This window comes from Grammomys surdaster, unplaced genomic scaffold, assembly GCF_004785775.1.
Source record: "Grammomys surdaster isolate TR1022 unplaced genomic scaffold, NIH_TR_1.0 65, whole genome shotgun sequence".
Classification (NCBI taxonomy): domain Eukaryota; kingdom Metazoa; phylum Chordata; class Mammalia; order Rodentia; family Muridae; genus Grammomys; species Grammomys surdaster.
The window spans coordinates 15,599,391-15,622,358 of record NW_021604567.1 but is presented as its reverse complement, the minus strand read 5'-3'; the positions used below and the strand labels follow the sequence as shown (position 1 = coordinate 15,622,358).

General features: G+C 44.2%; 1 protein-coding gene and 1 non-coding gene across 3 annotated transcripts in view; both read left to right on the top strand.

Moving 5' to 3' along the window:
* Nucleotides 1-2,150, top strand: part of Tgds (TDP-glucose 4,6-dehydratase) — a 19,332-nt gene extending 17,182 nt beyond the window's left edge. For both annotated transcript variants that reach the window (XM_028772247.1, XM_028772248.1), the window contains exons 11-12: nucleotides 78-175; nucleotides 1,445-2,150. In XM_028772247.1, the coding sequence (XP_028628080.1) occupies nucleotides 78-175; nucleotides 1,445-1,530 (184 nt within the window). In that variant the 3' untranslated portion in view covers nucleotides 1,531-2,150. The remainder of the gene's footprint in view (nucleotides 1-77; nucleotides 176-1,444) is intronic.
* A 16,444-nt stretch (nucleotides 2,151-18,594) lies between these two features.
* Nucleotides 18,595-18,667, top strand: Trnaf-gaa. Its single transcript has one exon. It is a non-coding gene; the product is annotated as a tRNA-Phe (tRNA).
* The last annotated feature ends 4,301 nt before the right edge of the window (nucleotides 18,668-22,968 follow it).

Sequence of the window (22,968 nt, the reverse complement as noted above, 5' to 3'; positions counted from 1 at the left end):
ACACGTGTGAGTGTGCATTCTGTCTTAGATGTGCACATGTGTATTCACAGTGTCATCTTAAATCTTTGCTTTCTAAGACCTCACAATGACATGAGATATCCAATGAAGTCTGAAAAGATTCACAGTTTAGGATGGAAGCCCAAAGTGCCGTGGGAAGAAGGAATAAAGAAAACAGGTATGTAATAACGTGATCATCTGGGGAGCAGTGCAGACAGACTGGTGGAGGGAAAGGCCACTCGTTTCCAGAACACTAGAGACTGAGCAGGGCGCCATGAGGAACTGTCTGCCCACCCAGCTGCTCTGCCTCCTGTCAGACAGTTGTCTCCTGAGTGTCTTGAGGTCAGTGGGCTCGCCCCTCACTGCTCTTCTGAGTCTTGTGACGTCAGAGGGCTGCTTCTCCGATTCTGGGTGCTCAGCTCTTCGTTCCCTTCCTGATCCCAGATCACCTTCTGTGCAGCTTCTCCCTTGACCTGGAAAATAGTGGTCCATGGTAAGGTCAGTGGGGTCTTAGGTTTGAAGAAAATTTCTGTACATTCAGTATGTACAGGAAAACCTAGTACAGTAAGATTGTGTGTGTGTGTGTGTGTGTGTGTGTGTGTGTGTGTGTTAATACGATTTGGATCCTGACATGTCTTCAATCCCAGCCTTCAAGAGGTGGAGGCAGGAGGATCTCTGAGTTTGAGGCCAGCTTGGTGTATATATAATAAATTTCAGGCTAGCTAGAGTTACATTAGTGAAACCCTGTCTCAGAAGACAGAAAAACAAAACAGAGCAATAAAAAGTCTATTTGGAATTGTATTTGTAGGAAAAGATCTATCCAAATGTACAGAAAAGTCTTGATTCATAACTTTAAATGCAACATACTTGGGTCAGGTACTAACAAAGCAAAGGCAAAGAAACCACCATTGTTAATTAAACTTAGAGTTCTTACTGGAAAAGCTAACGGTACACACTGTAAACTGATGTCACCTAATAATAATGCACACTGTAAACTGACCTCACCTAATAATAATGCACACCATAAAATGACGTCACATGATAGTGCACACTGTAAACTGATGTCACCTAATAGTGCACACTGTAAACTGATGTCACCTAATAGTAGTACACACCATAAACTGATGTCACCTATTTGTAGAGAAAGCTGTCATGTTAGCTGAGCAAGCGTCTCTTTTTTTATACAGTAACTCTAAAGCCAGCATAAATGACTTAGGTTTCTCACTGGAAATTACTAAAATCTGAGTGACTTCCACATTCCCCTTGGGGGTGGGGATGCTGCAGGGCAAAGCACCCACTACTCCTTCCCAGACTTTCTGGGATGAGTCACCTGCTGATGTTCACCTCAGCTTGAAGAAGGGACTTTGCTGACATATCAGGGCCTCAGGAAATGCTGGCTAATTGATGTCTATTTTTAACATTTTCATTGTCTTGATTTTCTTGCCAGTTGAGTGGTACCGAGAGAATTTTCACAACTGGAAGAATGCAGAGAAGGCATTAGAGCCCTTTCCAGTCCAGCCACCATTTCTATAACTGTCAGTTGCAGAGAAGAGGATACCATCCTACCTCAGCCAGTGACGTAAATTAAGTGCCTAAATGGAGTGCCATCTTCTCTCCTGGGCTGAGCGTGATGCCCTCAGCACTGGATCAGACGCAGAGTCTTCAGCAGTGTCAGTATTGGTCCAGAATTCACTGTGGAGACTCCCTTGGGAAACTTCTCCTAGAACTCAGGCAGTGGTCGTGGCAGTAGACGTGGGCAGGACAGGGCCCTGGCTCTGAGAACAAAGGCAGGAAGTGGTACTTTGTGGGTGGCATCCTGAGCAGCTTCAGACTTCTGCTGGCTCCTAGCCTTCCCCAGTACCTGGTGGTCTCAGATTTTCTGTCCTGACTGTATTTTCCTAGGTATGATGATGTGAAAATTGAACAAAATAGAAGACTATCTAGCACTTTTAAATTTTTGATAATTTTGTAAAATTAAGTTAAACAGATTTTAAAGGTAAAATGTAAATTTCTTAAATTTTTTAAATCAGCTGTTGATTTTATATAACCTGTATCAGAAATGTTATCATGTATCTACTATTTACAATGGTTTTATTTATGAAAGTGTCAATATATTTTAATATATTAAATGCAGATTGTGGGTTTTTTAGTGATGTATTTTTATTTTGTTATAATTTTTAAAAAATAATCATGCATTTTTAATCTCTTTGCCCTAAAGACTTCAATGCAATTTTGAAAAGTGACTGAGTTGTTACTAAGTGGATAAAGTAAAGGTTGCTATGTTGTGAATGTAGATTTCATACCCACCAACTTGGTGAGAACCTATCTATCTTAGGGTTTCCATTGCTGCAAAGAGACACCATGACCACAGCAACTCTTGGGAAAACATTTCATTGTGGCTGGCTTACAGTGTCAGAGGTTCAGTCGATTGTCATCATCCTGTGACATGCAGGCAGACATGGCACTACAGGACTCAAGAGTTCTACATCTTGATCCAAAGCCAGCCAGATGGAGACTGTATATCACACTAGGTATAGCTTGAGCGTAGGAGACCTCAAAGACCTCCTCCAAAGTGACACATTTCCTCCAACAAGGCCACACCTACTCCAAGAAGGCCATGCCTCCTAATAGTGCCACTCTCTATGAGCCAGTCATACAACCACGTGAATCTATGGAGACTGGTGGTATCCATCCCTTGTCAATTTGACACACAATCATATCTCCTTACATCTAAATGAAACACTAACCAGGTCATAACACCCAGCATGATATAACTATTCCTTTTACAACTGCAAATGCGTAAACAGTAAGCGTAGCTGGGTGGGACCTTGCCCCAGGGTCACCACTCCCTTAATTCCATTTAATATCCATTAAACACAGAATTTAATTCTATTCCATTTCCCAGTATTTTCCTTTCTCAATTTGCTATGCTTGCTTAAAACGCTCTTCATAAGAGTAAACTACAAGACAAAGCCTATGCTAGGCTTTTTTGAGACTTTCTTTGTCAATGCAATGAATCTGAATCTCTTCACCTTAGCCTCAGGCAGACTCTTCAGACAAAGGCAAAGGGCAGATCACACACTTCCAACATTACAAGGTATACATCACCATTCCAAAACATCATAGTGAGGAAGTACTGAACCAAAGCAAGACCAAAACCAGCTGGGCAAACTCCAAACTCTACGTGTCCATGTCTGATGTCCAACTTCTTTTAGCTTTGACTTCAGCACAATTGTTTTTCCTGGGCTGGTTCCACTCCCTGTTAGCAGCTTTCTTTAGCAGGTTTCCCAGGGCTCTGGCATGTCTAACATCTTAGGGTCTGCAAGGCAACTTCAGCTCCACCACTTCTTGTTCCAGTGTCTGGGATCTACACATGATCTTCTGGGCTCCTCCAAAGGGTTTGGGTCACTTCTCCAGCTCTGCCCTCTGTAGCACTCTAGGCTCTGGTTAACTCTACTGCTGCTGCTGTTCTTGTCATCCCACGGTAGTGGGATCTCCGATACACTGGGGTCTTCTGCTGCATCTAGGCTTCGCCAATAGCCCCTCAGAGGATCTCTTTATGGTGTCAAGTCTCAGCTTCTTTGCATGACCCCTTCAGTCCTGGGCCTTCAACTGCCACTGAACTGATGAGACAGATGGTAGGCCTGATCAAGATGTGTGTGTGTGTGTGTGTGTGTGTGTGTGTGAGAGAGAGAGAGAGAGAGAGAGAGGAGGGAGAATGAGCATGCACATCTATGTGTCTGTGGGTCTCTGTGTGTCTGTTTATATGCTTGGCTTTCTCTCTTTCTTCCTTTTCCTTTTTCTCTGGTTCAGGAAGACTTGCCTGGCCAGCAAAGGTCCCCTCGAGCCAGAGAAGGCTGGCAACTAAGCCATCTTTCTTAATCCCCTGCTGCTATCAGCAGGACTCAAATTGCCAGAAGCCAGTTGCCCTTGGCCACACAGTAGCAAAGGGTTAAAGAAGGTAGAAATTGCAGAATGTCAGCTGTGCGGCGCCTACCACCCCGACCAGCAGGGAAGAAAGACTCGCACACCAGTTCCTTCCAGCAGCAGTTTACTCAGGAGTTGCTAGTTACATGAAGCTTGAAGGTGTGCCCCCGAGCCAGCCCAGGAGCGAAGCTTTATACCCTGTGTAGGACTGCCCATGAGCCCATACCACGTCTCGCACTGTGATTGGTCAAGGACCCATGACACAAGATCAGGCCACCAGGAAGTACCGCCCCAGGACCAAACAAGGCTTGTTTACTCCAAGTCTGCAAGGGCAAGCAGGCACCATCTTTAAGGCGTGGCAGCAGCGCTCCACAGTCAGCAACTTTTGGCTGTGCGGTCGCTGACACAACTGCTAAAGGTAAAGCAGCTTTGGCCACAGTCACTGACCCCATACCTTTTGCTGCCTTCCTCGGTGAGCTGGGTACCAGGATAAGCCACCAGCATGTCACCAAGTAATAGATTTGCTCGAACAGGTCATACTGGGATTATTTGTCTCTGATGCCTGGAAACTGGATATTCACAGGTGAGTTAACTACATGGGAAGTGAAGGTCTGGGTTGTGGGTCCCAGAAGTAGGTTCCTTTTTTTAATTTATACCTGTTACATGCAGATACCCAGTGTGGTCATGTTAGGGTCACTGGTGACAAAGTTGGGCAAAGTTAAAAGCATGTCCTTTTGTAGATACATAGGTCTATACTCTCTCACCCTCATCCATCCATCCATCCATCCATCCATCCATCCATCCATCCATCCATCCATCCACAGGCCTCCAACCCTGTCTTTCTTATCTCTGCTCCGATAGCTCCTCTTTCTAGGCCACAGTAGCTTTCTGCCCATAACTGAGTATGTCATTCCAATACAGGCCCCTTCTAGATACGGCAAACGCCAGGCAAGGCAGGCGGCGTAAACACTGTCCTATGATCCCCTGTACATGTTTAATCACATGTATTTATTTTGTGGGTTAGGAATTCTATGTCATGGTGCATGTGTGAATGACAGAAGACAGCTTCTGGGAGTTGATTCTTCCTGCCAGATGGGTCCTGGGACTGAATGCAGGATGGATGTCAGGTTTAGTGGGAAGTGCGGCAACCTGGAGAGCCCTCTCACCCTCCCTGGGCTTCCATGTTTGTTTCAAGGCCACTTTGGGATGACTTAAATACAGCTACTATCTACTTCTCACTTGCCCTTGTTTGAAACTCACCCATTGTGACGCTTTGGATGTACTCAGCCCAGGGAATGGCACTATTAGAAGGTGTGGCCCTGTTGGAGTAGTTGTGGCCCTGTTGGAGTAGGCATGTCACTGTGGGTGTGGGCTTAAGACCCTCATCCTAGGTGTCTGGAAGTCAGTATTCTGCTAGCAGCCTTCAGATGAAGATGTAGAACTCTAAGCTCCTCCTGTACCATGCCTGCCTGGATGCTGCCATGTTCCTGCCTTGATGATAATGGACTGAACTGAATGGTATTATCATGAACTTACTCTTTAGAGACGTCTTTTTTTCCACTGACAGTATATCATGGACACTTTTTTGTTTGTTTTTTCAGGACAGGGTTTCTCTGTATAGCCCTGGCTGTCCTGGAACTCACTCTGTAGACCAGGCTGGCCTCAAACTCAGAAATCTGCCTGTCTCTGCCTCCCAAGTGCTGGGATTAAAGGCGTGCGCCAGCACCGCCCGGCTATCATGGACAGTTTTACATGGCATCTTTTAGCATCTTTATTGACTATAGAATTATGTTTCTGGTAGCTTTTTCCAGAAACGGTATGGAAGGTAGGTTTAAGGATGGCAACACTGAGCTCCCGGAGGCATCCATCTTAAGAAATGGCTGCAGCAAATCAGCCTCCTCCTCCTGCTGCTGCTGCTGCTGCTGCTGCCTGAAGCACACACCTGCGAATGTGGGTGGAGCCGATGACAGATGAAACTTTTAGATTAAAAACTGTCCTGACTGATGATGTGTGGAAATGCTGTCTCTTGGCTTCGGGGGTACTTTAAGGCTTTAAAGGTCGGATTGGAAGGATACATTTAGGAGTTGGGGCTTTAACTCAGAAACAGTCACACGCACGAATCTGAAGATCAAGTTGGTGAGCTCAAGATCTAGAGATGCATATTTGGGGGCTAAATGGCTGTTAACACCTGAGAATGGGACCTAGTGGTGATGGGACCTTTAAGAGCTGAGGCCCAGTAGGAGCTAATCTGATCAATGGGTACGACCTTTGGTGGGATTAGTGAAACTTTCCAGGAGAATGAGTTGTGACAAAATAACAACAACCCCCCCTGAGCTCTTCTAGGGCTTCCTGTCTTTACCAAACAGACTGTGAGGTCTGTTGAGTACAGCTTTACCCATTCTTTCTGAGATTGTGTGTGAGTGCAGGTGTGCGTGTGCATGTGTAGGTCACATCATGTGTTTGTGTGCATGTGTGTGTGTTCATGTGTTTGCATGTGTGAGTGTGTGTGCAGGCTACATCATGTGTGTGTATGTGCATGTGTGTGTTCATGTGTTGTATGTGTGTGTGCAGGCTACATCATGTGTGTGTGTGCATTTGCATGTGTGTGTGGAGTATGCAGGCCACATCATGTGTGTGTGTATGTGTGTGTATCTACATGCACAAGCCACACTGTGTGTGTGTGCATGTGTGTGTGCGCAGGCCACATCATGTGTGTTCTCCTTCTACTTAGTGGGTTCCAGGATTGGATTCAGGCTTGGTGGCAAGTTCTGTTACCTGCTGAGCCACCTCACCAGCTCCATTCTTCTGTCTTGATGACATCTCTCATGAAAATATCACCAAAGGTCCAAATAATGAGGTTGTCCAAGCTGGGATTTTTTAGACCTTTATATAAGTTTCCCAGCCACTGCTATTCTATGTCATATATATGTATATGTATATATGAATGAATGAGAATAGAGACTAATATGGCCTTATTTGAAAATATGGAGGTTCTCTATCTTTTACATAGCAACAAATTTATGTGTTTATGTGTTTGCTTTTTCTGCTAGGTTTGTAGCTTCCGGGAGCAGAATCATGTATGTCATAGTATCTTTTCCTGAAAATAAGTCCTAAAGGAGACCACCACACAATGGGGGTTCCCTTTTGGACCCCAGATTAGATACAAGCCAGACCTGAACACCTGTTTTTTACAGAGAGATCCTTTATTAATCAGGAAGGAAAGTTATAATGGCTGCTTTCTGACTCAGGGAGAAAAAGGGCAGTGAATAACTTTATAGGTGCATTTAAAAAATATATATATATATATATATATGATGAGTACACTGTAGCCATCTTCTGACACACCAGAAGAGAGCATCAGATCCTATTACAGATGGTTGTGAGCCACCATGTGGTTGCTGAGAATTGAACTCAGGTCCTCTGGAAGAGTAGTCAGTGCTCTTAACCACTGAGCCATCTCTCCAGCCCCTATGGATGCAATTTTTAAGAAGCAAACAACGGGGAGGTCTGTGTTAGAATGGGCTAGGATGTGGTGCATATTTTAACTGGGCGTGTTAATTAGGTGGACTAAAGGGAGCTTTTGATTGCTAGACCTTGGTAGTCAACCTCAGGAGGCCAAATAAGGGGATGGACTGGGGTATCTAGCTGTAGGGATATAATCTCACTGGTTTTAGTGAGGCAGAAGAACAAAGCCTGTCAGAGCCATATTTGTCAGGCCCTGGCTGGCTAGAGTCCCTTCAACTCCTGCCTTCAAAGAGACAATGTAGAGGGATTTTAATCTAGCAATATGGCTGTTTTGGCAAGGGATCACATCCAAAGACCTAGGTCTGTGTGATCCAGGTGTAATACAGATACACCTTTAATTCTTCTCGCTGGAATATAGACAGGCCCTTCGTACATACCATTAATCCTAAAAGTGTAGGTAAAGCTAGTTTGTAAAAGGAAGCAGCTGTGTTTGAGAGTGACATCTAACTGAGGGACAGACAAAGTAATGAATCAGAGAAAGATTTGACAGAATGAGTCAGAGAGAGGATATGTCCAACTTTCACTAGAGCAGCAGAGGAAAGAGAACCTATTGGAGAACAGTCCAGGGAGAGAGAGTCAGATGAGAGTCCGAGTCCGCGTAGTGAGTGGAATGCCATGGAGTTGAGTTCGTTCGTGAGTTCACGCCCTTCAGTGGTCATTTGAAAAGGGGTTGCAGACAGGATGTCTAGAGATTTCTCTAGGAGACCTCACTCAGCCTTCTGGGATTTGTCAGCCTTCTGGAGTGTGTAAAGGTAGGCATTAGACTAATGAATGCCGATCAGCAATCTCTTACTGACAGGAAACTCCCTCAGGGGGTTAACTTGTACCCCCGGGAACATGCACCAGGTATTTCCTGTCAGCAATCCACAGAGCAAGAGAAAACTAGCTAGGTATTGGAGCAGCTGTATATTGACATCTTATGTAATATGGCTTGATTGTTTCTGTGTGTAAATGGGCTAGAAGCTCAGGTCACTCGTGCGGATCCAGGCATGGGATGAGAGTGCCTAAGTGTCTAGTGGACTCATAACAACCTAATTGTACCTTGGTAAACAGAATGGGAGACTTCGATCAGCTTAAAGACACCGGACTGTAGGAAAAAACCCTGCTGAGTTAGATCAGCCTGCATACTGTAATGACGTCTTAACATCAGGATGCGAGTCAGGGGAAGGTGTTACCTTGGGGAAGAGGTTTTGTCTACATTTCCACAGGTGATGAAAGTCTATGGGTTCCATCAAAATTGAGAAAGAGCTGATCTGAGTAAGAGAAGCTTCCACCTGAAAGGCCTGACTCCAGGAAGGAAGCGATCCGGAAAGACAGTCACACAGATGACCCAGAAAGCTGATCCCCCCTGCATGGGGACAGCTCCACAAACCAGCTGAAGAAGGACAGATTGTTCAGCAGACTGGCAAAGTACAAAACCCTGATGCTGAGATGACCATTTGCTGAAAAACCGATGATCAGGACTGCAGCTACGAAGGGACACTGCATCAACTGATCCCCGGAAGGACATACAAAAGAACCAAACACACAGCTGAAAATATAAAGCACTTCTTCTCTGCCAAAAACCAACAAAAAAAACCTTTCAGAAGGAAATGCCCACTTTAGCTATTTGAATATTACCTACCTAGCAGAAGGTCTAAGCTTTTAGTATTTACAAAATGCATGCTCCCCTTAAAGCAATCTGCAGTTTCTAGATGTTTCTTTCACCCTCCTCGGATTCTAAATATGTACACAGCCTCTGATTTGCTCTGTAGATATCTCAGTTATCATAAAAAAAATAATAATGCACTGCAGAGCTGAAATTAAATTAGTTTTGAAGTCTCAGGAGTTGCGACTGCTGGTCGCTTAAGCCAAGGCACTCATCGAAGCGCCTCGGCCACTGCGATATTCTAATCCTGCGATCTGATTTTCCTGAGGAACCATGAAGGTCACAATAGAAGACTTGATTTGAAAAGGAAATTAAAATTTAAGAATAAAAGGCAAGACATTTTTATCCCCGTGATGTGCCGTGATAGATTATTAAGTCGACCTTGTAAAGTTAAAGAAAGGCTTGACTGTCTAATATATTGGGCCTGACTACAAGATCTGGAAATTCTGTGTTTTGAATTTCTGAAGTAGGGAAATTTCACTTAGTTGTGTCATTTTTCAATAAAGATGATTCCTTATAAAATAAGAATTCAGTTAGACTTTTTTTTTTTAAAGATTTTGTTTAAAAAAATAGGTTAGGCATTTTTTGTTTGGGAGCTTTGATAAGAGTCTCAATGGAAAGGAAGGAACAAGATAAAGATTCTTTATCAGACCATGTATTTCTGATTTGAAGATGCCAGAAATATGGTCCTTGTTTATACGTGGCAAGACATAGTACACACAGGCTATTGAGACCAATCGTGAACAGAGTTCTTCAGCAGTCAGTAGAACACAGGTTTCTAACACAGAGATTTCTGCATTCTCTCTCAGATTTTTATTACCCAAAATTAAAAGCAAACAACATTTAAGACACATTTCTCCATCTGTAGTCAACAATGTTAACATTTTGCTCTGTCTCTTTGTGTATATATTTGAGGTATTTACTGAAGCCACGCATGGCACTGCATGCCTTTAATTCCAGCAGAGGCAGGGGATGGGGGCAGGGGACAGGGAGCAGGGAGCAGGGGGCAGGGAGCAGGAGGCAAGAGGCAGAGGCAGGCAGATCTCCAAGTTTGAGGTCTGTGTGTGTGTGTGTGTGTGTGTGTGTGTGTGTGTGTGTGTGTGTGAGAGAGAGAGAGAGAGAGAGAGAGAGAGAGAGAGAGAGAGAGAGAAAGAGAGGGATCCTGTTCCAGCCAGCTAAAGCTGCATAATGAGACCCTGTCTCAAAAGAAAAGAAAAAAAAAAAGACAATTCACCTTTAAATATTTCAGCACCGCTCTCCTAAAAGCTACCATGTTATATATCGAAAATGTCATCTTCACACTTAAAAGTACTGAGTATTTTCACACTCTTTAATAACATATTCAGTCTCCCTATAAGTTTTGTCCCCACACCTAGGTTTAGTAAAGGCCCATACCTTACTATTGTTAGCCCCTCCAGTTTTTTTTCTCAGAGAGAGGGTCTCATAGACCAAACTGACCCTGTACTTGCTTTGAACCTGATGCCCTTGAACTTCTGATCTTCCTGTTTCCATCCCTTGCCTGTATCACCAAGGTTTAGTTTTGTGTGATGCTGGGAATTGAACCCAGGTCTTTGTGCATGCTTGTCAGCATTCTACCAAGTAACTGCACCCCTATATTACAGATCGCTACCCCTCCTAGGGTGTGTGGAGTCTGCTAGATGCAGCTATTTCATACATCGGTTTGATTGACACAGACCATCTCTTCATCTTTTTGATGCTCATTTCTAACCTGCTATCCTGCGGACAACAGGGTAGATAGCTTAGAGAATATGAAATACTTTTGTTTGTACCTGGTTATTCCTCCACGGTATCGGTAACTAGTTTGTCCAGTTTCTGAATTTCTGTTCTACGTTTGGGAAGACCTTTCCGTGAGTGTCAGCTTTCCAATGCCCTGAAGCTGATCCAAGGAGGGCAGGTTTGTCTGAGCTCACAATTCTGAGGTTTGGATAGGCGTTCCATTGCCCACACTGCACTGGGGCCAGTGACAAGGCAAGACTCTGAGGTGTATCATATGACAAAAAAGGCTGCCCACTTCACAGTGACTCACTGAGAGGAAGCTGGTATCTCTGTATCTCCTTTAAGGACACACCCCCTAGTGACCTAACTTCCTTTATCTAGGACTCACTTCCTAAGGTTCTACCAACCCACTATAGCGTCACATGTGGACAGCCAAACCTTTGACACATGGACTGCAGTACTCTAGATTCTAGCTTTGCCAATGGGTGACCCTGTTCATATATACGTGTGTGTGTGTGTGTGTGTGTGTGTGTGTGTGTGTGTGTGTGTGTAAAACATCTCCATTTATTTATACCTTAGTTTAGAAACTATTTTTTTACTCACAGGCCTATTTTTTTTAAAAAAAATTGCATATATTAATAATATGTAATGATGGATTTCGTTGTGGCATTATGGTAGTCCAATTAATATTCACAAATGTGTACACCTTTTTGCCCTCTCTGGTCCCCCTCCCACCTCTGCTGATACCTCTCCTCTTCCAAACTAGCTCCAAGGAGAGAAAGAGAGGAGGAGGGCAAGATCCAGAGAAAGTCATAATGAGCTTCTTTAAGGTTGCCTACAGGAGTGTGGGTGGGGGCAAAGTTTTGGTTTTGGTTTTACAGGGACACAGCATATTACCAGTGGTTGTATCACAAAAGACATGTCTCTCTTTCCCTCGTGATCCATTAACCACACCTAAAACCTTAGGGAGAAGTTTGGCCCATGGTGGATCCAGATTTTTAAAAACATTTATTGTGTGCATGTGGATGTTTTGCCTGCATACCTGTTTGTGCACCCCATATGTGTCTGGTGCCCATAGAAGCCAAGAAAAGAGGGCAGTGTATTCCTTGGAACTAGAGTTACAGGTGCTGTGAGCCACTGTTCGAGATCTGGGAATTATAAGGGAAGCCAGAGCTCATAGCGGCTGAGCCATCTGTCTAGCCCTGGGTCCAGATTCTTAGTTCATGACAATCCTAAAGATTCTCAGCTAAGCTTATATCAAAGTTTTTCATGTGATCCAAATATTCTAGTCTAGTGTAGAAAGATTTGGTATTGAATTGAATTCAGTGGTGAAGACTATCCCTGGAGACTTTTTTGTTGTTGTTTTGTTTTTTTAACATAGAACATATATCTATATACATATAACATATATCTATTCTTTTCCATACTTTAGGACTTCCCCAACTTACTTTAGTATGACCTATATAATATAAAAGAAATTTAAATTTAATGTACTGTATTGTTTAGGGAATAATGACAAAACAGTTTATCCATGTCCAGTAGGGATATAAGTTAGGCTTTTTTTTGAAATGTTTTCAATCCATGACTACAGAACCCTCTTGTGCAGAGCTGACTATATCTAAAAGTTTATGAATCATAAATTATAGCATGCTTGTTTGTCCTGAGAGCTATGATACAGTGTGACAGCTCTGATTGGGGACCTGAAACCAAATTCTAGTCCCACTTCTGTCACCAAACATGTTGTCCCTGGGACTCAGTATCCAGTTTGGGCTTTCACTGACCCACATGTGGTAGCAAGGCTTTCCTCCAGCTCCTCTCTAGTGCCTTAAAGTTTGTCAGGATAGCACCTTGACAGGATTGAATGTCAGTATGAATTTATTATTTCATGTTTTACAGTTTCATACATGTGTGTCCTAGTTTACTCTCTACTGCTGCGGTCAAGGTCATGACCAAAAGAAACTTAGAGACGGAGGGTTTAAATTCCAGCTTACAGGCTGTAGTCCTTCATGAAAAGAAGCCAAAGCAGGATAGGAGGCAGAGTCCATGGGGCAATCCTGTTTATTGAGTTGCTCTCCGTGGCTCGCTTACCCCAGGACCATCTGCTTAGTGATGGCACTGTTGGCTGGGTCCTCCCATGTCAGTCAATAAGCAAGAAAGTGCTTCACAGACTCAACAGGCCTATCTGATAGAGGTCGTTTCTCAATGGAAGTTCCCTCATGCCAGATGACCCTAGCTTCTGTCATGTTGACAAAACAAAACAAAATAAAACAATATATAAATGTGTTGGTTGTGTTTACCCCTCGATTACCTTCTCTCATTCCCCTTTCAGTCATGTTGGACCCCGAAACCTCTCTCCTACTGTGACTCGCCTATCTGTTTCTTTCTGTCTCTTTGTCTCTGTCTCTGTGTCTCTGTTTCTATCTCTGTCTCTATGTCCATGTCTGTCTTTCTGTCTCTGTGTCTGTTTCTGTCTGTCTCTCTGTCTCTCTCTGTCTCTGTCTGTCTTTCTCTCTGTCTCTGTCTCTGTCTCTGTCTCTGTCTCTGTCTCTCTGTGTGTGTGTGTGTGTGTGTGTGTGTCCCACCAACCCTACTAGGTTTAATTGGGTTGCTTGTGTGAACATACACATAGGATCATTTATTGGAGTGTGGGCAATTCCAGTTCCCCAGTGGCCACAGCACAGATCACTGTACCTTAAAGAGCACTGCAGTCCTGCGGCCAACAAGCAAGTGTCAATCATTCTCAAAGTGAAATGTTGCTTACATGGACAGTCCCTGCCAACAGGGCAAAAGCACATTCCGACTCAGCCTGTGGCCGGTGAGTGGCGGGTGAGTGGTGGGAATTACTTTAACTCACATGCACGCAGGGTCATTCTAAGTCAAAGGCTGCTTGGATAGCTAGGGACACAGGGCGATAGGCTGACTTATGAGAGGGACAGGCAGTGAGAGGAATTCCATTAGAGAGAGCAACTGGAAGGTATGACGTTTTGGGATCATGTCTGTGCAGTGTCTTGTCCAAGTATCAACTGACTTCTTGTTGGGTTCCCCATAACAAGGAGGCTCATAACAGGGTTTATTTATTTATTTATTTATTTATTAGAAGTCCATATCTCTAGTCAGATAAGAGGATCTCAAGAAATGTTGCTTTCCTCTAAGCCTGATGACATAGCCTGGAATCCCAGCTATCTGAAGTACCTAAAAAGTTGAAAAGGAAACAGATACTTGTAGCTGCTGGGAACAGAACTCCTGTCTCCTGCAAGAGTACTATAGCTCTTAACCACTGAGCCGTCTCTCCAGCCCTGGTGACTCACTCCCCACCCTCCACTTTTTTTTTTTTTTTTTATTAACAAGGGATTTAGGAAATAATTAGGCTTTATCCTTACCTCTGGATAGTAGGAGGGAGAGGCATGCAGATGGGGAGATGAAAACAGCTGGAAGGCTGACCCACTGCATCATTAATTGCAAGCCACAAGCAATTAAGATAAGAAGTAAGTAAGAGTGCCCAAGACTATACCACTCAGGTTCTGGAATCCAAGTTTTCTGACCTTTAGGGCATCGTGCACAATCCACAAAGGTGAGTTAGACTCTTGCTGGATGGGTGTGGGAGGATTGGGTTAGAACATACAAACAGCTTGGTAGGTTGTTCTTGAGTAGAATTTACTTAATTGTTTCTGGCCTGGTGAGTGTACCCAGAGGCTTTATATTGATGTATGTGATTGAACAAAACCAAAAAAGAAACCAATAAGGTCTTTATCGACTCTCGGTTTAATGGCTTTAGATAAATTAAGTTCTTTTGGATCGATTCGACACACTGATGATGTTTTAGATCTATTAACTTTTTAACACGTCTCCCTTCGGTTGCAGCTTTAACATAGAACTTTGGAGAAATGAGTTTGCATTCATCAAGTGAAGGTGTTTCTTTCTACATACAGAAAGACGTCAAGATGCATAGTCATGCACTCACAAAAAAACACCTAATAGCAACTGTGGGGCCTAGATTCTGGTTTTGAACTTAGACTCTTACATGAATTGTTTTTAATTACAATAGGATCCCTTTAAAGATTAAAAGTGTCTGGGTGTGGAAGCATGTGTCTGTCTATAATGTCAACATACGGAAAGCTGGGGCGTGAAGGATAAGGATAGCCCAGACTGCATAGCGTGCTCAAGGCCAGTATGAGCTAACTTGCAAGAAACTGTCGAAAAAAACTAAGGAGTGGAATCATATCTCAATGGTAGGACACATGCCTGGCACACTGTAGGCCACGGATTCAAACTTTACAAACTGCAAGTGTTTGATGCAAGGTGAAGAGCCTGCCTTGTGGATCAGCTGTCTAACTAGTGTGGACTGAATTATGAACTTTCCTCAGTTCTTATATCCAAGGCTAACCCTAATTGTGGTTGTATTCGGATATAAAGCTCTTAGGAGGCAATTAAGGTTAAAGAAATTCTAAGAATGGGGTCATAACCCATAGTACGTATGACCATTTTTGGAGAGGTAGCTTTCTGTATGCATACACATGCACTGGGCAGTGTGTGTGTATATGTGTGTTTGTGTGTGTGTGTGTTGGGGGGGCAAGGCAGCCAAACCTTGTGTGTAAACTACACAATCTGTGGTGTTTTGCTGTGACTGCTCAAGCAGAGTAGTACAGTGAGGCTAAGCACGTTATGTGTATGGTCATTCTGCCTCATCTTGAGAGCACACAAAACTTACGGATTGGGCTAAATAAACTCAAGTTGCCTTTCAATTCTAGCACTAATGATTCTATCTGAATCTGTCATCCTCCAGAAAATAACCAGAAGAAAAACATAACCTGAGTTTCAAGTTCTCAGGAAAATTACAGATCAGCACAAAGAGATTGTATACGAGTTACCCAGATTCAACAACTGTTAGTAATTTTGCAAATTTTCCTATCTACATATGTAATATTCACATGTAAAACATTATGAATTTATGTTGTTATTTTATTTATTTTATTTCCTAGAAACACGGATCATTAGCCACACAGCTAGCTGCCAACCTTGGAAAAAACAACAGCCTGGGTTTCATCAAACGTCCCCACAACTTTCTTTTCCTCTGGTGTGAGAGCTAGCTCTTGATGCCAAGTTACATTAGGATGTCATATTTCTTTAACACCCTTACATGGTAATGGCAGTTCATGAACACAGGTGTGCGTGCATGTGTGTGTGGTGTGTGACGGGGTTCCCAGCTTTTCTTCTAGTTATCTTCTAGAGTGGCTTTCGTTTGGCAATTTTTTGATGCTGCTTCATGGTAAATTCCATGGAGCTGGATTCTAGATTCTGGGCAAGTGTGTGGTGTCTCAGGGCACATGGTACCCAAATGCTCTAATGCTCTTCATTCGGGACCTTAACTTTGATGAGCAAGTCAAGGCATTGTCTGGTTTCTTCATGTCATAGCTTTTACTTTCCCCCTTGTAACTATTAAAGGAAGTATAGAGGGAACCTTTGAAGCCTTGTATTGGTCATAACATTACCCAACCTAGACTTGCCATCTCAGGTGACTTCCCCTCTTTCTGTCATCATCTTTTTCTTCCTTTTTTCTTTTTCTGAAGCAGAGTCTCTCCTGCCCCATGCTGGTCTTGAACTTGAAATTTCGCTGGGGATAATTTTGAACTTCTGATCCTCCTGCCTATAATGCCTGAGTGTTGGGATTGCAAGTGTGTAGCACCACCCATGGCCTCAGTTAAGACTGAGGGTCAGAACCAGGGTTTTCTGCGTGGTAGGCAAGCACTCTTAACAGCTGAGATACATTACCCGATACTGATAACTCTTCACTGAATGGGTCTTTACTGTGAAGCTTAGAAAACGTTGATTTCCAGCCACTGCTTCCTCCACATTTAACCCACAGCACAACTCAGCTCTGTGAGGAGCTGCCGGTCATTATGCCTTTAAGTATTGTAATATTCCCATCAATTTCTCTTCCCTATGACAAATGCTAAAATGAGAGGAAGGTAAAGTGTTGTTGGGGTTTTGTTTGTGCTATAGGGTCACAGGGACAATGTTAAGAACAGATAATCAACTGACAACAGTTCAAAACAACTTCAGACAAGCTTTCTTTCGTTTTTTTGGTTTGTTTGTTTGTTTGTTTGTTTGTTTGTTTTAATTAGTCTTCTGTCTGCTGGCTAGTTCAGTTTTCTTAGTCATCATGAGGAATTAGACTGGGCTTGGCAAAAATCCTTGGGCTAACTGGGAAGACAGGAGTGTGGCCTATAAAAAGTTTCTTTTCAGGCTAGAATCTCCTTCCACGTACTTATCCTTATTCTGGGTCTCAACTTTGTCACTCCCACCCTCCGTGGTTGCTGTGATGGTCCATCTCCCCTCTGTAGTCTTGCCAATGAAGCAAAGTTTTCTCTCAAACCCAGCAACAATGTATCCTTGTGACCAGCTTACTTTGTCCCCAGGACCTTAAGCTGAAGAGAGCAGAGTTCAGTCCATGAAACCAGACTTGGAATTTGGAATGTGAATTTCTAGCCGAGGAGGCTGGGGACCTAAAGTGTGCCAGTGACCTTCTAAGAGTGACATACTTCCTCCAAAGGTTGTACTTTCTAAACCTCCCTAAACTGGCGATAGTTTAATGTTCAAGACTATAGCGGGCATTTCTCATTCAGACCACCACATCTCCAGAAGTCTCCAGGGAGAGGTGGAAAGACTGTAAGAGACTGTGATTGACTCAGAGTAGTCCAGGCGGGCAGCCACAGAAAAGCACACTGGCTAGCTGCCGAAAGAGTCAAAGAAAATCAAGTCTTTGCTGTAGTGTTCTGAGGAGAAGGCAAAAAGTAGCTGGAAAACACATTAAATGTCTTTCCTGTCTCCTCCTTCCAACCCAAGCATCTTTTTGGTTTTTCTCTCCTTATCCATACTGACCTCTTAATTTTCGAGCTCGTCTGTTACCTGGATTTGGTTGACTCTGCTATTGGTTCTACGGCCGGGGCGCCCAGAAACTCGTTCGGAGATTGCAGACTGAATGAAGGGGACCCAATGAAAGTGGCAAGCACTCCTTTTTCTGTTTTTTTTTCTTTTCCATCCATCCATCCATCCATCCACCCACCCACCCACCCAAATTGATAGCGACGCTTCTAGGTAAAGAAAAGTCTCGTAAGTAGGCTAACAGGGCGTCAAGAGAAAGTAAACTGCCTTGAGATTAGTACTATCTAATCGGAGAGAAAAAGGAAATAGAACCTAAGTAAGAAGCAGGGCCCAGGTAGTGGGTGCTTCAGAAACAGGCGTGGCGCGAGAGAGCGCTGACATTGAATTCATGAACTGCCCAAGCGTTTGCCAAACTTGTTCCCCTCAAAGAACTTGTAACCGAGCCTTTGCAGGACACGGGTCTAAGGGATTCTACAGATGCTGCATCTGGGGCTGGACAGAGGACTCTGGCCTCCAGGGACCCAGCCACTCAGTCAACCAATAGCTCTGGGCAAACACTGCCAGCCAACCGGATCTGGAACATTCCCGCACAGTGCAAATGTGTGACCTGTTCACCTAGGAGACCCCCCCCCCCCCAAATCTGGATAGTGGGAACCCGCATCCTCGCTTGTCCCTGCGCTCCGGCTGCGCGCGCAGAGCAGGTCTCAGGAAGGGACCAGGATCTTGCATTTCTGGTCGGGAAAAGTGAGACGGAATAATCCTGATTCAAGCACAGCAAACAAAAATGCGGAACTGAAGTTAATTATTGACGGAGTGCGGCGGGACGCTAAGACTTGAAGTATTCAGGGATAGCGTACTCTAGGGCGACCAGCCACGGCGCCGAAATAGCTCAGTTGGGAGAGCGTTAGACTGAAGATCTAAAGGTCCCTGGTTCGATCCCGGGTTTCGGCAGTTGGGTTTTTAATTTTAATCTGACAGGAATCAAACTTCCTAAGATCCTTCCATCCAAGGACCTCTCTTGAATTCACCTCAAACTCGCTGACTTGGGGTCGTAGAGAAACACAAGCCCCTTTTCTCGACCACCCGTGACGGCTGGCAACAGGCATAGGCGCTTCCGGGTATCGCGAAGGCGCTGCTGCGCGTGCGCAGTGCGGAGCCGGGAGTCGAGAGGCCTCTCGGCGGCCTGGACAGGGAAAGTGGCCCGGTGCGCGCGCTGGCCGTCGGGGATCTCTGGTGTGAGGAAGGAGGGTCCTGTCCTGTTGGGGAACAGGCCGGGTCTGCCCTGGAGGCGAGAAAGACGTGTCCAAATGTCATTGTGCTCCCAACTTTTTAATGCTGATCCTACTGTGCGCTCTGGTGCTTGCTTCAGGATTTTGTAGAGAAGCAAGAGGGCGGCACTGGCGCTGGGGTGGCCCAGGCAGGTCCACTTGCTTAATGATACAGAGGTGGTAGCTTTATAGCTCCTAACAGTTAAGTAAGCGACGGTATTTAGTCTGGACAGGAGTTTCCCACCGTGGTCTGGGGACCAGAGCCCCGCTGTCAGCATCCTTTTGGAGCTAGTTTGAAACGCCCCACAGCAGGCTACTCAACGGAGCCCAGGGCAAGGTGAACAAACACCCTCCCTCCCAGGTGGGTCTCTTGTAACTCAAACTTGAGCTCCACTGATAGGACACGCCCTTCGGAGTTCTGTTCTTATATCTGGTCTGCACACCGCCAACCTATTTATAGTCTCTCTGTAGGTATTTTGCCATAAAACTAAAGTCTATAACTGTAACCTGATAACTTTTATTGTCTTTCCTTGAGTGATGGCTTCTCTAATAGACGCCGTACATGATCAGTTCTTAGGAGTCCGGTGTTTCCTGGGCTGTCCCGCTGGCTCCAGGTAGCTGTACCACAGCGATCTGTAACTAAGGAGGGCATAGAGGGTAAACGGAAGACTGTTTGAGTAGGCTCTTCCTTTAGAAAGGACGTGCTTTCAGAGGGATGCATACCGCACTCATTAAATAGTCACGAGAATAGGTGCCCAGTCCAGTCCTTTTGTCAACATCGAGGCTGTGCCTACCTCCTCAGAGTTCCTCAGAAAGGTCCAAGGTGACAGACATACAAATAAACCCTGGAGTAACCGTTTCCTCCCTAATTATTGTGTATACGCTGCTCATTTGAGCCCAGAACTATGACATGCAGACGCTATTATAATCATTACACGCAGTAAAACCAGATAAGCATTGTGTATGTAATTAGGACCTTCGTGTAATGAGTACGCACACGCATCATGCTCCTTTCATTAGCTTTGGCTATACTGTCTCCCTTTCAGTGGATCATGCTAAGATCACAAAGTCATCATATCTTGATTTGTTTGCTGTTGAAAACTTGACAAGAAATACAATTGCTTGAATTTGCCTCAGATTCTAAGAATATATGGATTTTCCACAATCGTCCTTAATGCATGCTGTGAGGGTGGGTTGCCTCACTACGAGTTCCTCACTGAAGGTCATTAAGGAGTGTGTGGGTGTCCCAGCGAACGGCATCCTAGTAAAGTCTGGGGTGCATTCAAATCAGTGCCATTTATAGGAATAGTCTAAGCCCGGCTCACAGGCCAGATCCATGCTCCAAAGCACAGTGAGTAAGGCATCCCTGACAGACCCCAGGCATTCCAAGGAAAACGGCAGTCACCAGTGAGAGGGTCCTCTCTCGTCACCAAGTGTGCTGCTAAGCACTCTTTGTTAACAATCCCGTTAAGCTTGACAACAGTCCTTCAATGTTGGAAACACAGACAGATATAAATAAGTAAACAAATGCGTTATTACACATGCATGCTTTTGAGAAAAGACAACACAACCCTGAGACATATTTAAATGAAGCCTGCGGCATAAGAATCAAATAGTGCTTCTTTTTTATACACCAAAGATCCATATAGAGAATATTTTTATGTAAAAATTTCAAGAATTTCATAGGTAAGGATTGTATTTACATAGTTCTCACCTTTCCCTCTCTGCTCTCCATAGAGAAGTAATTTGTTTTTATTCTTCAGGAATTTCATATAGATAAACAATATATTCACCCCATGTGGTGATTTGAATAAGAATGACCCCCATAGGCTCATATTCTTTGTTTCCATACACAGAGCATTTTATTCAGGTTTGACTAACTCAGCCTAAAGAGGTTAGCTTAAAGAAGGGGAGAGTCATTTTAAAGTGTCACAGTGAATGGGTATAAAGTAAATGACCATACATTTAGGGACTTTTCCAGATCTATGGATTTTGATGCATTAGCCCTCTGTTTTAAAGTTTTGTTGGGTGGTGCTGTTAAGAGACAAGATACTGTCTACATGCTGAAGTTTACAGCCTGAGTGGTACTTCCATCATGGAGTCAATTGTGCTAAGGTCTTGGGGCTCTGTTACAACTGGTGCTGTGGGTTCTAGAAGGGACCATCAGGGCTGGAATAGCAAGATTTATGAAGACCGTGGAGACAAATGGGATCAACTCACTGGGATGACTCTTGTTATCTTGGTGCAACTTAATGCTACGTACCACCATGTGTCACTGTCCTAATTTAGTAAAACACTGACCAAATTAAACATGGAGATGACTGTGTTTATTTGGCTTACAGGTTCATCCCTGAGGGAATCCAGTGCAGGAACTTCAAGGCAGGAACCTAGGGGTTGGAACTGAAGCAAAGATCACATGGAAACGCTGGCTACCGATCTGTTGACCTACCAACGGATGGCACTGCCCACAATAGGTCGGACTTTTCCACATCAATCAGCAAACAAATGCCCTGTAGAAATATTCATAGACCAGGGTGATAGAGGCAATTCCTCAACAGAGATCCCCTCCTCTCAGGGGACTCTAGTTTGTGTCAAGATGACAAAAAAATAGCCAACCTAGCTATCTAGCATAGGTGGCCACTCCTACACTAGTGGTTCTGTAACATTGTATCACTTAAGGGGTGTTGAGCTAGCTTGCACATTCTTTGATGTTTCCACAGTGATGAAATCATCTAGCGTTCGTTAGACTCTGTCCCGGACATGCATGATGGAACACCTCAAAGCATCTCTTGCTGCATGCTGCTGTAAGACTCTGACTAGCCTTAGCTACCAGGGACCCCCTGAGTGAACCACACAGAGTTGGAGATAAGTGCAAAAGCAAGAGGGTTGGGAGCCAGCTCCTAGGAGAAAGAGGCTATCATCTTTACAGCCATCTCAGGCCATATATTTGCAGGTTGATACTTTTCCACCCTGACAAGAGACTTGTTTTTCTAGCATGATGTTTTTGCAAACAGCCCACAACAGCTGAGCACACTCTGATAAACATCTTGTTTTTCTCAGACATATCCTGGACTTGTTGTTTAGTGCCCCCAGCTGCGAGGCACTCATGGTAAAGTGTCTCCAGCTGCACTCCCCTGCTTGTGCTTATATACCCACAAATGCCTTTCAATAAACAAGACTTGATCAGATAACTGTCTTGTCTCCATTCTTCCAGTCTCTTGCCCCTCCATCCCCACTCTCTCCCTTACAGACCCCGTTGACTGACCCTCGGGCCAGGTCAAAAGAGGACTCTGCATCCAAAACAGAAGCGACAACCTCAGGAAGCCTGTCCGGGCAGTTTTTATACAGTTTTCAGGGGTAGAATAGAGCACCAGCCACTAGGTACAATGTGATTGGAAGAACAGTGTGACTTTTAAACTGATTGGTCCTTAGGGAATGAGGTAGCAGGGGCTAATGGTTGGCCAGCCCTGAGGAATGTGCTCTGTTGCCCCTGTGGTAGTTCAGCCTCTGGAGTCTGGTGGAATCTTCTAAAGGCTCTGAGCTGACTTCTTCACTGCCATTAAGATGAGTTACTGTGGGCATCACAATTATACCTGAGTAGTGTACAAAAACCAAACACATGCATACAGGGACACATTGTATCCTGAGTAAATCAAGACCAATCTCCACAGGGCCACTGGTGTGGTTATTCTCTATAATAGGGCAAGCCAGACAAATTTTATCTGTGTTCATTGTTGATGTCTGAAGGCAGGTGATCATTGGAGATAAGATACCATGGCAAAGTTTGCTCTTTTCTCATTACAAGGCAGACTGTGAACTTGGTAATTTTCCCTCATGTGTATAGATGCCTTTGTGTTCTATTTTGGTTTTATTTATTTCAGTGATTTCTGTCTGTTTATATTTTGTGTTTAAACTAGTCTTTCAAAGGTTGGTGATAGAGGGGACACATGGAAACTTCCAGTAATGAGAGAATTAAAAACTGAG